At 40.5% G+C, this 16,621-nt stretch overlaps 2 protein-coding genes across 16 annotated transcripts in view; one reads left to right on the top strand and one right to left on the bottom strand.

Moving 5' to 3' along the window:
- Positions 1 to 9,608, top strand: part of CEP95 (centrosomal protein 95) — a 43,462-nt gene extending 33,854 nt beyond the window's left edge. For 13 of the 14 annotated variants that reach the window (XR_015147414.1, XR_015147411.1, XR_015147412.1 and 10 more), the window contains 3 exons: positions 2,050 to 2,196; positions 2,443 to 2,514; positions 2,774 to 3,100. Coding sequence is in view for 10 of the 14 variants with exons in the window: in XM_086356903.1 (XP_086213029.1) it covers positions 2,050 to 2,196; positions 2,443 to 2,514; positions 2,774 to 2,950 (396 nt within the window). In the remaining 4 variants the exon portion in view is untranslated. Of the gene's footprint in view, positions 1 to 2,049; positions 2,197 to 2,442; positions 2,515 to 2,773; positions 3,101 to 8,901 lie in introns of those variants that run through there. The other variant, XM_086356894.1, reaches the window with a different exon arrangement.
- Positions 9,185 to 16,621, bottom strand: part of SMURF2 (SMAD specific E3 ubiquitin protein ligase 2) — a 114,301-nt gene continuing 106,864 nt past the window's right edge. For both annotated transcript variants that reach the window (XM_086356919.1, XM_086356920.1), the window contains 3 exons: positions 14,160 to 14,361; positions 12,890 to 12,965; positions 9,185 to 12,557 (listed from right to left, as the gene is read on the bottom strand). In XM_086356919.1, the coding sequence (XP_086213045.1) occupies positions 12,458 to 12,557; positions 12,890 to 12,965; positions 14,160 to 14,361 (378 nt within the window). In that variant the 3' untranslated portion in view covers positions 9,185 to 12,457. The remainder of the gene's footprint in view (positions 12,558 to 12,889; positions 12,966 to 14,159; positions 14,362 to 16,621) is intronic.

Below are 16,621 nucleotides of genomic sequence, written 5' to 3'. Positions count from 1 at the left end.
TTTTTGAACCACCTTCATTGCAACTCTTGTCCTAATTTGAATGCAAGTCTGAGTTCAGACTTGTTCGCACCTCATTTTATTACTGCCGTAGTGTGTCCCAGTCTATTCTTGGTCTCTACTACTACTATTAAAATCAAAGTATAGTTGATTTACACTTGAAGTATAGTTGTGTTAATTTCTGCTTTACAGCAATGACTCAGTCATACATCCATTCTTTTCCATTCTGGTTTGTCAAAGGATGTTGACAAATATCCCATACAGTAGGTCCCTGTTGTTTATCCATTCTCTCTATGAAGGTTGGCACCTGTTAACCCCAGCTGAGCCGCTGCATCCCGCCCCCTCAACCCTCTCCCCTTTGGCAGCTGCCAGTCTGTTTTCTCCACCCCTATTGTTTGTTTGGTAGATGGGTTCACTTGTGATATTTTAGATTCCATGTATAAGTGATATTATATGGTATTTGTCTTTCTCTTTGACTTACTTAGTAAGATAATCTCTGGTTGCATCTGTGTTGCTGCAAATGGCATTATTTTGTTCTTTTTATGACTGAGTAATGTTCCATTGCATATATGTCCCACATCTTCTGTGTCCATCCATTCCCCTGCTGATGGACGTTTAGGTTGGTGCTGTGTCTTGGCTATGGTGAACACTGCTGCTATGAACGTCAGGGTGCGTGTATCTTTTCAAATTACAGGTTTGTACAGATATATGACCAGGAACAGGATTGCTGGATCAGATGGTAATTCTATTTTTAGTTTTCTGAGGAAGCTCCATATTGTTTTCCATAGTGGCTTCACCAGCTTATATTCCCACCAACAGTGTAGGAGGATTCCCTTTTCTCCACACCCTCTCCAGCATTTGTAGACTTTTTAACGATGGACATTCCGGCTGGTGTGAAGTGATACTTCACTGTTTTGATTTGCATTTCTCTAATAATTAGTGAGATTGAGCATCTTTTCATGTGCCTGTTGGTCATCTGAATTTCTCTACTGCGCTTATCTTAATGTGAAGTCTTAATTCTCTCTGACCTCCTGTGTGTCGGTATTTTTCCAGGATGACTGCTTTAGGGGGCTGGGAACATGTTCTAAGAGACAGGAACTTAAGGTGTCTTTACATGACCTCGGATTCTACTCAAAATCAGGAAAATAATGGATAGGTATGCTGTGAGATCTTTCCACAGGATACTTGCTATTTCATCCTTATCAAGCTTGTGATTCCAAACTAGCAATATTCATCTCTAGAGTAAAACATTATGGTAATTCTACTTCATGGGACTAAATACTCTGAAGGGAGTCATACTATTATCCTCATTTCTAGAGGATACTTGGGCTTTGAGAGGTTTAATAACTTCACACTAAGGTAATATCACCGACTAATGAATGCATGGCTGTACTTCGGTCAAGAATTCTTACTAATCAGTGGAGGACAAGTGGGCATATCCAAATCCTTTGAACAGCTGTTTATCTGTGGCCTAGATAATAATGACGTGGCCCTCAGCTGTGCACAAGTGGACATGCAGCATTTACTTCTGCTCTGGGGTTATTTTCCTGTATGTATGGCTGCAGCAAAGAACCTTTGGGACACAGGAAAAGATGCTGAACATCATTAGTCATTGAAGGAATACAAATGAGAACAACAGCGACAAACCCCCACCCATAAAGGTGGCTAAAATAAAGTATTGGCGAGGATGTGGAAGGTGGAACAGAGGCAGAGCTGGTGGGGTTATAAAACGGTGCAACCACTTTGGAATACAGTCTGGCAGCTCCTCAGAAGGCTAAACATGATCCAGCGCTTTCACCCCTAGGTAACTATACGCAGATGTTCCTACTGTAACAGCCCTATTTATAATAGACAAAAAGAGGAAACACTACCAGTGTCCATCAGCTGGTGAATTAACAAAATGTGATATCCATATAGTATTGAAGTATTATTTGCTAATATTTCCAAAAAAAACTCTGTGAAATACAGTCAGTATGCATACCTCTAGTTGGGCAAAATTTTATTCCTCCATGAAAACTCCGCATAACTTTTTCTGACTTAAATAATTAACAGATATTTAAGAAACTGTTTGAAGAAGGTTTACAAATTCAAAAGCAAAGGTTACGAGACCTAAGAAACTATGCCAAAGAAAAGCGAGATGAACAAAAGAAACAGCACCAGAATGAACTGGACTCAATGGAGAACTACTATAAAGACCAGGTGGGCTCACCGCTCGTTCACCTTCTGCTGCGCTTGATCTTGACCACCTGCTGTCATGAGTCTGTGTTAATTCAGAACTTGTCGCTACACAGGTTAGACTGGCTGAAATTTAGAATTAGCTAGTGCTTGACCACAGTGTAGAATCTGTATTGCTGATTTGCATTAAAGATTTTAAGCCTGTGAACGTTAATTGTTATATTTGGACTACAAATACAAGGTTTGGTTTTTTTTCTTCCCTGTAAACAGTTTTCATTGCTGGCAGAAGCCATATCACAGGAACGTCAAGAGCTCAAAGCCAGAGAGAAATCACAGGCCCAGGTAATAATTAACAAGATAGAAATCATTTATTTACATTTTTAAGAAATAGAAGTGGAGAGGATACTAGTAAGATCTATCAACGATTCAAAACCTGTATTCTGTGATTTTAACTTTACCTGTTCAAATCTCTGTGAGAGCTGCTGCTAAATTATTAAAATTACTGCAGAAGCTTAATGAGTAGGAAAGTAGAGAGGGAATAAAAATAGATGAGGGCCTGGATCGTGTTGTGACTAGCAAGATGACATGAATTCTCTTTTAGATGTTATATAAGGTGAAGAGGGAGCTGAGATCTAAGATGGAGAAGGAAATTCAACAACTGCAGTACATGATAACACAGGGCGACGACGACGCTTTTTTCCGGGAATTGGAAGCTGAGCGCTTCAAATGTCGGCTTCATTTGGCCTCCTTTCAGTACAGTAAAAATCCCTTCCTATGATGCCAGGCTTCCTCAGTGTGGACTTCACCAGGGCAGAGCTAGAACTGAGCCAGTAAAATAATCTAAACCAGAAGAATCATTTCTGAATGACTTTTGACTAGTACTCTTTATGAAATAACTTTTAAAATAAATACTGTTTCTTAAAGTTTACTGCTTTGAATTTGACTTAAAACTTTAAAAGAGGTGCATGAAAGCAATTAACAAGGCTCAATTGAGTAGCCAGCTCCTGAAGCCTGTTGCTTTAGATGAACAAAAACAGCACTTGAGGACCAAAAAAAAAGATCTCTAATTCAGAAAAGAGCTAAAGTGTGGGCTTATCATTAGAGGTGGGTCTTAGGGTTAAACCTTAAAAATACAATGGTTAAGTCTGTGTAACTTTGTCATATGGAGGCTGGGAGATGAGAATTATGCATTATGGCCTCTGTCATTTGGGAGGGGTGACAGGTGTAAGATCATCCATCTGTGTTCAAAAGAGCACTCGTAATTGCAGGTGGGAAGGAGTACACCAACCCTGTTCTGGGGAGAGCAGAGGAGGAAGAAGGAAAACTCGCTCAGAGTGATGTCCTTCCTGAATAGGAGGGCTTCCGTAAAGGCCAGGAGGGGCGGGGGGACCTCAGAGCAGTTGAGGAAATGGGAACTTTGCTAATCAAAGCCAGAGAATGGCAGAGGGCACCAGAAAAGGATTGGGAGGGAGAAGAGAGGCTCCCATTAGGGTGTACAGAGAGGAATATATGGACAAGGATGAAGGCCCAGGGAGGCCAGCTGGCCATGATAGGGTGGATCTGCTTACCTTGGAGAGAAGAGTAGCAGCTGAACCCAATGCTCTGGTCCCACGTGCTGCCCTTTTGGAATGACAGCTGACAGGGTGGGGCCTCTAGGCAGGCAGGAGTTCCCTGGATAGCCAAATTCAGAGCATCATGAGGACAGACATGCAGGGAGCTGCAATATATATATTGTGACAGTTAGTGCAGGTGAATGGACAGGATGCGGGAAATGCACAAGAGCCAGAACATAAGTTCTAAAACTGTTAGAGAAAAATAACATCTGGCTAGATATACATGCTATATCCTTAAATAAAATGAGCAAATCTTGAAAACGCTGTGGTATGAGTGGGTATAATGCAGTGTAGTCAGTACAGCATAGACAGAGGGTGGCCTCTATGGCTCAGTCAGTCAAACATCCACCTGCAGAGCAGGAGACTGTCTGCAATGCAGAAGTTCGATCCCTGGATCAGCAAGATCCCCTGGAGAAGGAAATGGCAACCCGGTCCAGTATTCTTGGCCTGGGGAATTCCCATGGATAGAGAAACCTAGTGGGCTACACATACTTGTTCATAGGGTTTCAAGAGTCAAAAACACCTTAGCAACAAAACCACCAAGGTCTGGAAGAACAGTCCCCAGGTGTATATTACTAACTCACTGCATAATATACTGTTCGAATTTGTTATACAGGTATCATCATGCTTGTTTTAATTTTTCTTTTTTCCTTTTAATGCTTTAGGACTCTTAAGTTAGTTCTGCTAGCTCTTTATCAGACTAAGTAACTGGGAATAACAAAAAAGAAGAACAGGTGAGGGAATTTACCAGGAAAGGGATGGGACTGCTAAGCAAAGGTCAAACAATAGGAAGCAAAAGATGCCAGTGCATTTTTGAAAAGTAGAATGCAAATTTATGAAGCGGTAACTTTACTCAGTGGAAGGTCTTGCTATCCAAGTACCTGTGGAGAGGGGATTATATGTGAAGCCGGTTTGCCCAGAACCACCCAGGGAAAGCTTATGATCACACATTTGAAAAGTGACTTGCTGCTAAGTCGCTTCAGTCATGTCCGACTCTGTGCGACCCCATAGACGGCAGCCCACCAGGCTTCCCCATCCCTGGGATTCTCCAGGCAACAACACTGGAGTGGGTTGCCATTTCCTTCTCCAATGCATGAAAGTGAAAAGTGAAAGTGAAGTCGCTCAGTCGTGTCCGACTCTAGTGACCCCATGGACTGCAGCCCTCCAGGCTCCTCCGTCCATGGGATTTTCCAGGCAAAAGTACTGGAGTGGGGTGCCATTGCCTTCTCCGGAAAAGTGACTTAGAACTATAATTTAACTGTAACTGTATGGGGATGGGGGTGGGGGAGGAGGTGTTACAGAATGAGGTGGTTTGTGTGAGAACTAAATCTATAAATATCCTCCTCCTTCATTCCGTCTGCCCCCCACCCAAATCAAACTGTCTAAAAGTAATGAAGAGCACTATTAACCACATCGTCTGGAAATGTGGAAATACCAGAAGAGCTGACAGAAGGTTTAGGAGTAGCAGCTTCTGGAAAGTAAGATGGGTTTGGGGAAACAGGTGATGAAGAGTCTCTCCTCTTTTAATGAGATACAATTGATACATATCTTAAATTTATACGATACCTTAAATTTATACAATTTCATATATCAATGATTTGATAAATGTACATATTGTGAAATGATTACAAGTGTAGTTAAAATCTGTTAGCTCAGATTTTTTTTAAACTGGTAATGAGAATTTTTTTTTTAATAACTGTGTATGTTTAGCTTTGTATGTGGGACACTGGAGAATTAGCTGCCTCTCCTATAAAATGTAGAAAGGAAAAGAAAACCTCTAAGTAAGGCAGGAGGATAGAGCCTTTAGTGAAAGAACTAAGGGTGTCGGGGGAATTTATTCACAATAGAAAGAAGTAGCACATTGAAAACAGGGAGAGTCTGCAACAGGAGAATGAGATAGGCAGGGCCGACAGAAGACGGCAATCATTAAGAGAAATGGCATAAACAGAAGGAATTCCAAAATTGGGGTTTAGGCTGCAGCTCACAGAGTGATCTATTAGATTAAATCTAGACATGCTGAAAACGTTGAATGGAATTTCAGACTACTCAAACTCTAACTTAGAATTTGATGGACATGGCCAGTTTCTTCTTAGCTTAAAAAATACACTAAATTTGAACTGCCTTTAAAACTCTGCTCTCTGAAGAACAAAGCTGGCGGCATCAGGCTCCCTGACATCAAACCATATTACAAAGCTGCAGTACTGAAAACAATATGGTATTGGCATAAAGGCACATAAATTAATGGGACAGAATTAGCCCCAAACAATCCCATGGGCCCAGGAGCCTGGCGGGCTACAGAGAAGAGTCAGACACAACTTAGCAACTATACCACCACCACCATATAAAATCAATTCAGTAACAAGTGAGCCAAGAATATACAATGGGAAAGGATATTCTCTTCAATAAATAATGTTGGGAAAACTGAACAGCCACATGCAAAGAATGATGCTAGGCCGCTGTTTTAACTATACACAAATAGTTAACTCAGAATGGATTAAGACTGGTAAGACCTGGAATCATAGAAGAAAAAGGCAGTGAACTCACTGACATCAGTCTTGGCAATGATCTTTTTCCTTTTTTGGATTTGACACCAAAAGCACAAGTGAGACTAAATCAAACTGAAAAGCTTTTGCACAGCACAGAAAACCATCAAAAAAATGAAAAGGCAACCACCGAATGGGGGAAAATATTTGCAAATCAGACATCTGATAAGGGGTTAATATCCAAAGTACATAAAGCACTTACACAACTCAGCAGCAAACAATCTGGTTATAAAATAGGCAGAGGAATTGAATAGATAATTTTTTCCCAAAGATACCTGAGGGTCAACAGGTTCATGAACAGGTGCTCAGCATCACTGATCACCAAGGAAATGCAAGTCAAAACCACAATGAGATATCTCATAACTTTGCTGCCAAAAAATTAGTTTTGGTGACTATGTAGAGAAAAAGGAACCTTGGTGCACTGTTGGTGGGGATGTAAACCGGTGCAGCCACTATGGAGGTTCCTCAAGAAATTAAAACCAGAACTACCATATGACTCAGCAGTTTCACTTCTAGTTATTTATTTGAAGAAAATGAAAACACTGACTGGAAAAGATTATCTGCACCCCCACGTTCAACTGAAGCAATAGCCAAAATACAGAAACAACCTACGTGTCCATCGATGGATGAATGGATAGAGAAAATGTACACATATACACACACTGAAATAATCAGCTTAAAAAAAAGGAAATCCTGTCATTCACAACATCATTAGCCTTGAGGGCATTATGCTAAGTAAAATAAGAGACAAATATCATCTGATCTCACTTATGTGTCAATTTAAAACAAAAACAAACCCTTGTCACCCTTCAAAACTGAGCTTGTAGATTCAAACTGGGGGTTGTCAGAGATGGGGAAAGGAAAAAATGGGTGAAGGGTGGCCAAAAGGTATAAACTTTAAGTTATAAGGGCTTCCCTTGTGGCTCAGCTGGTAAAGAATCCACCTGCAATGTGGGAGACCTGGGTTCGATCCCTCAGTTGGGAAGATCCCCTGGAGAAGGGAATGGCTACCCACTCCAGTATCATGGCCTGGAGAATTCCAGACTGTGTAGTCCATGAGGTCTCAAAGAGTCAGACACGACTGAGCGACTTTCACTTATAAAATAGGTCATAGGGATGTAATGTACAGTATGGTGACTAGGTACTATAATGTATTGCATATTGGAAGGCTGCTAAGGGATCTTAAAAATTCTCATCACAAGGAAAAAAAAATTTGTGACTGTGGTGATGGATCTTAAGACTGTGACCATTTCACAATATAGACAGATAGCGAATCATCATGTACACATGAAATGAATATAATCTGTGTCAACTGTACCTGAATTAAAAAGCAGAACTTTGTCCTTCTGTCTTGAGGACTCTCCACTGTCACCGTCTTTGGGAAGAGTGAGTGGTCTCCATCTCAACTCTTCTGGGCGAGCGAAGTCTTCATGAATGCTTAGATCAGCAGGAGGAAAACCCACCCCTCAGGGTGCTACAGTTGTCTCTCCACTTCCTTTGCTTATAAAACACTTAATCTCTTACAGTCTGACTACAGCTCAGACTGTTTTGATAACCTAGATAAATCCCAGCCCAAACATCCACAAAAGGTATGCTAGAATCTGAGATGTCATGGGCAAAGGGAGTAGGGGAACAATACCAACTTTTAAAAACCAAAAGGGATTTGAAGCCTTGCTGAGGTGAGGTCATTAACGTCATGTTCCCATCATGACTGACTGACTGATTTGCTGCACACACTCTTGAGTTCTGAGCACCTCGGTTTGCACTGTAGCTTCAGAGACAGACACTAGGAACACTTGTTTGGAAGTTCCGTTTTTTTAACCACCATCCAGAGCTGTGTCCCTAAAGCTGGTGCAGAGCCGGACATGTGGTAGGAGCGTGAGAGGTGCTTGCTGAATGGACAGCGAGCCACGTTTAAGGTACATACCTTTTAATGAAATGTAACTTGAAAATCTGACTTGTCTAGTTTGCTAAGAATATTATTATGGGCCTTTAAGCCTTTTTCTGTGTAATTACCTCTGCTCCATTCTGCTGTGCATATCCTACCAAAAGCATTCGGGATATAAAGTACAAATAAATGCAGTGGGTGGTGCTGAGGTTAACCTTCATTGTAATAAAAAGACAAACCTTTCAGGTCACCACAGGGCAGGAAAACGTCACGTATTACTCAAACTTTCAGGTAATTTATAGATGATACTACTACTAAAATCCTTAATGTACTAAAAAGTATATATAAATTTTAGATCATAACAAGTAAACTGGCAATGTGAGGCAAAGCAAAAACAGATACATTTCAAAAGGATGTAAAAATGGACCCCATGCCCACTCTGGGAACTTTAATACAGGACTGCTTCCACTGCACCACCACCCCCTCGCCCCGCCAAGACATGCCTCTCTGCGTGGCCTATGCTGAGGAGAGGCTTACACAGACTGTTGTGGATGAAAAAACATCCAGTTCTCTGTCCACCCATGTAGATAGCTAGACTTTAATTCACTACGTTTATAGAACTGTGAATTATGACCCTTAAAGCCATGGCTCTTTGGGAAAATGTAACTGATTTCTGCTTTTCGAGGATTTTACCGCTCAAGGAAGCAAATGAGGCCCCGGTCGTAGCTCTGCCCTCCAGAGCCTGGAAAGCTGTTACTGGCCACACTGACCACTGAGGCTGCGCCACTGCAGGAGAAAATGAGCAGCTTCCCTGCCAGACCTGACACAGAAGGGTCCCGAGCCCTCATGACAAAGACGTCAACTCAGGAAGGCCCGTGGATTTTCTTAAACTTCACATTTTATGGTCTGTATGTAGTCACTCTCGATAGAGCCAAAGTTCTTAAAAACAATTCATTATAAACTCAATATTCTTTAAAAACTTCGATGCTGTGACAGTGCAAACAGCATTCATTTATTGCTCAACTTCGGCATGGACACATACATAGTTAATTTTTAAAAACCATTTATACAGATGTTATTGATAAAGCTCATGTAACAACTGAGTGAAAATACAAAGAATATCAAAGCTAAAACACTCTGTAATAAATACACATACAATGAAAATGATAAAACTTTGTTTTTAAAGTCAGTTTGAGAGAAGAATATTACAATAAGTGAACTAATTACATCTAGAAACAGAACAACTCAGCATTTGGTACAACCATCATTCTAACGTAAGTACATTAAATACCACAAACGGCAGCCATTGACTGCTGCAGCCTGAAGACAAGCAGGAGGAGCTGCTCTAGCAAACTATCAGGACGTCTGGGACAAGCTCAGACTCCCATCAATGCAGCCAGCTCAACGCACCGGAAGTTCAAGCCAACTTAGTGTTATAAAATAAAGCAAATTACACTGTATTTAAAAGAAGGGAAACTTGTGCTCTGGACTGTAATTACAAGGGAAAAATAAAAGACTTGATTAAAAATAAAACCCATTCAGGGCAACAAACTATGTGCAAAAACAAAATGTACACTATACACAGCACTATTTAAAAACTCTTTACAACCAAAGAAGTAAGACCCTCTGAAACAAACTCACCTCTGTACTGCATATGTGCTCTACAAAGTAACCACTGTTCATAATTAAGCATTCATGATGCAGAGGCAATGTATGGAAACACGACATCACGTATCTGGAATAACACAACTAGAGGAAGGATTAGGAAAAACCCAGCTAAGAGGGACATGTGGAAATAAATATTCACATTAAACATGAGGTGCAAGTCCAAGGTTCAGTGATTCGGTGGGGGTTTTGTTTGCTTAGCACCTGTTTAGAAGTAAGCAGGTAACGTGACTTTGAGAATGAAATCTAATCATGTTTTTATAAATTATGTTGGTGATACCATAGACTGTAAGGGAGGGGAGTTTGTTTCTTTTAAAGCTCTATTAAGTCATAAAGTTAAAAAGGCACTCAAAAAGCGATGGTATTTGCCTGCTCTATTTTGAGAGTAGCATTTCATTAGTACTTCATCTGTCAGTTACAGTTTCTCTGAAGTGTTCATCATGCACTCACTTTTACTGAAAGATAATAGGCACAATTGCACTGCGCAGTGCTTTAATTTAAAAGATGGACCTGCAACCAATAAGGTATTATTGTGAAAGCCGAAAACTACTGATAATCAAACAGGGCATTTCAAGATGTTCTCCGGTACAACTAAGAATGCAGTAAGAAAACAAAGCAGGAAGAAACAGCTCAGCATAAGCGCATCGCCCACTACACAGTTACCACTAAACCAGATTGCGTGTGGCTGTCGAATCCGGCTGAATGAAATAAATACATAGAAGCTGCAGGAGTAGTTCTCAACTTTTTTTTAAGCAGCAAGTTTTCCACCTCTTGTATTCTACCCATCCCCCCACCCCTCCTAGTCTCTGAAACCTTATGTGAAATTCCTATATATATATATATATATATAAAAGAAAAATCAGAGCTGTTCTGGGTAAAAGGGGGTGGGGAGTTCGAGGCCTCTGCTCAAATACCAACTTGGCCTTTCTCCGCCCTCTCTTTGTCCCTCCTCTCTTAACCATGACTTCTGAGGCACCTCTGAGGAAGCCCTTGTCTCCAAGAACACAGGCTGAGACCAGTCCATCAAATCAAAGAACACAAAGGGCTGATTCACTTGATAATTAAGCTGCAAAATTTAAACAAAGCTGTCATCAAAATTTGCTATGCTTGATTTTACATCAATGTAAAAAATAAAAAAAATAGTGCAGATTTCTGACGGCTGAATTTAAAAAACCACTCACGACTTCAGATTTTTCCAGGCTCTCACTCCAGAATTCTGGTTGCCCTCTGGATCATGCAACATGCCACGCACCTTGAAAGCTAAGTCTGGATGTTTCAAAATCAAATGCTCATCTTCAACACCAAGGGAACCGAGATTCCCTTACCTCCAAAATTACTCTTCAGACTGACTGTATGAGAGTTAGAACCACTTTTTGTTTTTTGTTTTTAGTAATGACATCTCCTGCCCCACCACCCCCACTTCATTTTGTTAGGTAAAAGAGTTTTCTAAGCTTTGCTAAATAATCTTTCGAGCAGAGTTTTTCCTTTTTCATAATTTTAACTGATTAAGATATGAGCAGCTAAACAGATTCAGGATGGTTTACTTGATAGAAACTTACCATAATTAAAATATAATATGAATTAGGTGCACTTGTCATAGGAGACTTTGGTTTACAGAAATAGTATATATATATATATATATATCTCTCTCTCAAAGATAAGCTGACCCAGTAACAGAATGAAAATCCCATCTCATCCATGTGATCTGAGTAGCTATAAAAATGCAGTATTTCCATTTAAGATGCAAAGTAAATCCAAAATACCTGATCATACTCATTCAAGATAAAAAATTAAGGTTTCTGTTTTAAAGTCTCTTAAAGAACAGGGAGCCCCTGAATGCATCATTTTATTGTAGCAAATAAGCTACTAAGTTCAGACTAAATGGTTGCATTAGGAACTTGACAACCAAAATTATATAGCTGTATTCCAGAGAATTCGTGCTTGAAAAATATAAAAAAGACTCACTTAGGCTAGGTTGAAACATATAATGCTTCTAAAATATAATGCTTTGCTATAGAAAAATGCAATTAAACGTGTAAATGGCTTAATTTTTTTTAAAGATTCTTTTGTAGCCAATTGTTTACAAAGGTAGAATAATTCAAAATAATTTTATTTTATTTTATTTTTTACAAAGAGCAAGTACAGGAGCTGTTCAAAATCATGTATTCAAAATGAAATGTGACTTGTACCGACTGCTGAAGTTGTCTTGATGTTTGATAGACTTGAAATCTGTGAAGTGATTTGAATAGATTACCTTTTATAAAAATAGTAGTAGTCTTTAAGTGTAGAATACTGCCTAACTCTGGAAATGTAGGAAAAGTCAGCATTCTTTAGGTTCAAGATATTAATTTTAAATAGCAGCTGAATGTGGCCTCATGGCAAAGCACAAAGACCTCTTTTTTTCCTTGAAAAGGAATTTCAAAATTGTCCTTCCCCTCACAGTGTCCTAAAATGTTTTAAAGGGGGGTTGGGGGGGGGGCGCTTTCCTGTATTTCAGCATTTCTTGAAACTCTGCTGAAAGGAGGCTGTCTGTCCCTCAGGCTATAAATAGAGTCCTGGGTAAATCCTTGAAGTTGTCATTCCACAGCAAATCCACACGTTTCTTCGATGGCTGTTAGCAGCTTTTCATATAACTTTTCATAGCTTTCATAGGGCGGAATGTCTATTCGATTGAAGCTGTAAATAAGCAAATCACAGTTCATTCAAAACAGGGCAACTGACTGCCAAGTGTGTGTTAGTTTACACTAAACTAATACAGCCGTATCACTCTGTGTCACATAGAAAACTACAAGAAAGAGGCTACATTCCTCTCAAGTTGCGATTTACTTGAAAACCTCCCAAAGGGATTTTCCTACCCATTTTTGGATAATCTTAATCCACTTAAAAGGAATGATAAACAACTCTTTTAAGGGTCCAATCAGTAAAAAGAACAAATAAAATGTCAAATCTGTTTGAAACTAACACCTATATACCTGGCATGAGGGAAAAAAGCTACTGAAGTAACTCACCAAGTGTGGGCTTTGGGCAGGTTGTTAGTGCAAGCATCGATCTGGTGTATGGTGAAAAGCCGTGGACCTGCGGCACCTGCAGAGGGAGCCAATGTGGGTCAGATCACTGCGGGCACATGTGTCAGTCTTCAAAATCTCAGAATAAAACTGGTACATAAACCACAGGGTCTAGGGCTAAGGGAGTACTGGTGACTCCACACAGCTGCCAAAAGGCCCCCGGAAAGAACCTGGGTTTTTAAAAGCTGGAACCTGCCTTGGATAACAAGCTGATTCCTTGATCTGCTAGCCTTTCGATTTAAGAAAAAGTTCAGGATTGAAACCTTTTGCCAACTTCTACCTTCTATGGACAATCATTGTCCCAAAGGGGCAAATCTAAGATCCAGCACATATTCAAAAAGATGACAGCCTAATGCAAATTTAGGTTTCACTCCTCAGACTTCACACAGAGCAAAAGATCAGCAGTCTAGAGAATAAAGAGTTTGCAGAAATACAACTTCACTTCATGCATCTGGGCAGTCTGCTGGTAACGAGTTCTCCACACAGGGAATGCAGACACGACTCAAGTCTGTTTTCCCCCACAGAATTCTGACACACAGACTGTACGCAGCTCTGTGGAGTCATGTACCAGTCTTGCTTCCCACACCCTCAGTCACCAGCAGCAGCAGCAGTTTTAAAAATGAAGAGCTTCAGAGGTAAAGGAACACTGCCACCCAGTGAAGCACCACGATCACTAGCAATACCCCAACTCATCCCCCACCTGAACAGCTCTTCCATGGAAAACAATTCTTAAAAATGGAATATGGCTGTGAGATGGTCTGATGCCATGCATTAACTACAAGTGCTCTGATCAGACAAATGGCTTCCACGACTCATGCTGCCTCTATTAAAAGATTAAAAAAGCAGAGGGGAGAGGCCTCCCAAGTGGGTAAACACTTGCCAGGCCGAGATGTGAACATGTAAGCAGACAGACTTCCCTAGAGGAATGGGCAGCAACATTTTAAAGCAAGGTGTCCAGAAAGGCAGAACATCAGCACACAAGCCCCTGACATGCGGCACTCACTACAACCACAGAGAACCCAGCGGGAAAGGCTCTTGGGAGGGAACAAAGGAAGGAGAAGAAGGTATCAAGACACGAGAGTTACAGATAAGAACCAGAGTGAAAAGAGAATCTGTTTATAAGCACATGTGTACACCATCTGCATACACCAAATACTAACCCCCTGCCCCTGACAACGAGATGCCAGATCCTCTGTGCCTCCCTCTCTCCTACCTTGTAAAGCCTTGAAGCCCTGCAGAGGCACTCGGGATGAGCCGGTCACAAACTGAAGCAACCGTGCTCGTCGCTCTTCATCAAAGAACTCCACAGCCTTCCAGAACCACTTGACAACATTGCTGTCTGGAGTACAGTGTTTTAACCGGGTGTTTACCTTCCAGTCATTAACATCTATCTTTCCAAGTCCACAAATAATGAGCTGTTAAAATATTGCACAAATAATGAGCCAATGGAAACCCAAGTCAGGCCAAAAATTCCTTAAAATGGAACTTTAGATTTGCAATGTTCGCTTTCAAACGGTGTCCTTAATCGAGGGTAGACGTCAGAACCGTCCGGAAAGTTTTTCAGAATATACACACTAGGTTCTGTGCTCATATTTTAATTCTATGAATCTGGGGTGAATTAGGATCGGTATTTTTTAAAAGCTCCATGAGTACCTACACACTGCAGGTTCCCTACCCAGGATCTGAGAACCACAGTGACGGACATGACAAGATGAGAAGTTCCATCATCTCACAGTAGAATTCTAAAAAAAATGTTAATGAAACTAGATTCAGAGTAAATACAGTTTACATATGCCTTCCTTAAGACCTGTATCTACTATTCCAATTTCAACATTTATTAGCTTTGGAATTCAGGGCAGTTCAGCTCACTTCCCTTGGCCACAGTTTCCCCTGCAGTAATAAGGCAGTCATATCTGTTTCATTATATCCTGTGAAAGCAGCCAACAGTGCATGGGCATTCAAGAAACTGCGCTGAGTAAGTGGCACTGTCTGCTTAAAGCGGGACCAAAGTACAAATACGTGAGTGCGCTACTACAGAGCTCCACTGGCACTCTGCTGCAGGCTCAGTACAAATGATGTATCAAAATCACTTTGATACTATTAATACTCACACCTCCTTAGGGTCCAAGACAGTCATTTTACTAACCTGTGAATAACACTGACTTATGATAATGTGTAGTACAGAACATAATTCAACCTGAAAATTCCACAGTTTATAATTAATTATAATAACCCAGTATAACACTAAAATAAATTATATATATATATTTCTTATGAAAAGCTTAATTTCATTAGCAGTAGAAATTATATAATAAACCCTAACATTATTGAATAAAATCTGCAACAAAGCTTCTACAGGGTTCTGAAAAATACTGAATCACAGCTACATGAACAGGTAAGTGGTTATCCAAATAGAATTACAGAAGTACCTATAATACTGAAGATACCTCTCAAAATTCCTTTCTTCAGAGGAGTGGTAACTTTAAGGCCAAATTCCTTATTTATTATATGAACAGAAAAGAATGCATCATATTTCAACTTTATTGTCATTCCTGCTGTGTTTTATTCCTCCTACTTCCTTCTGGTCATTTCACTATTGAATAGTTCAGTCACGAAAAGAATGGGAATGGTATTGAGTCAAACCAATCTTTTTAGGTTTGTCTAACAGACTGTTAACAGATTTAGTTAGGACACTGAGGTTAAAATCATGTTTTAAATTATGTATAGACTTCCAATATTTATGCTATCTCTAGGCACTAATTAAATTTTGGGACCTCAGGTAGAATAAAATCTCATTACTTTCCAAAGCAGTTCAGTAGCAATTCAGATGTATTTGTTAAAGGTCTTAATTATAAAACCAAACCTAAGGTGCTTTAAGGACTAGCTTTAAAATAAAACAATGATTCAGTTCAGTTCAGTTGCTCAGTTGTGTCCGACTCTTTGCGACCCCATGAATCGCAGCATGCCAGGCCTCCCTGTCCATCACCAACTCCCGGAGTTCACTCAGACTCACGTCCATCGAGTTGGTGATGCCATCCAGCCATCTCATCCTCTGTCGTCCCCTTCTCCTCCTGCCCCCAATCCCTCCCAGCATCAGAATCTTTTCCAATGAGTCAGCTCTTCGCATGAGGTGGCCAAAGTACTGGAGTTTCGGCTTCAGCATCATTCCCTCCAAAGAAATCCCAGGGCTGATCTCCTTCAGAATGGACTGGTTGGATCTCCTTGCAGTCCAAGGGACTCTCAAGAGTCTTCTCCAACACCACAGTTCAAAAGCATCAATTCTTCAGCGCTCAGCCTTCTTCACAGTCCAACTCTCACATCCATACATGACCACAGGAAAAACCATAGCCTTGACTAGATGGACCTTTGTTGGCAAAGTAATGTCTCTGCTTTTGAATATGCTATCTAGGTTGGTCATAACTTTCCTTCCAAGGTGTAAGCGTCTTTTAATTTCATGGCTGCAGTCACCATCTGCAGTGACTTTGGACTGGTTATTAAAGTCTGTATTAGTAACAAAAATTTCCGAAGAGACTGAAGATGTTTAGATAGTGTGGAAAGTCACTCTGTCATGTCCAATTCTTTGCAACCCCATGGACTGTAGTCCATGGAATTCTCCAGGCCAGAATACTGGAGTGGTTGGGCTTTCCCTTCTCCAGGGGATCTTCCCAAGCCAGG

This window comes from Bos grunniens, chromosome 19, assembly GCF_055505025.1.
Source record: "Bos grunniens cultivar Pamir isolate PY7600 chromosome 19, Bosgru_T2T1.0, whole genome shotgun sequence".
In the NCBI taxonomy this organism is placed as follows: Eukaryota; Metazoa; Chordata; class Mammalia; order Artiodactyla; family Bovidae; genus Bos; species Bos grunniens.
This window is presented reverse-complemented; position numbering and strand designations above follow the sequence as displayed.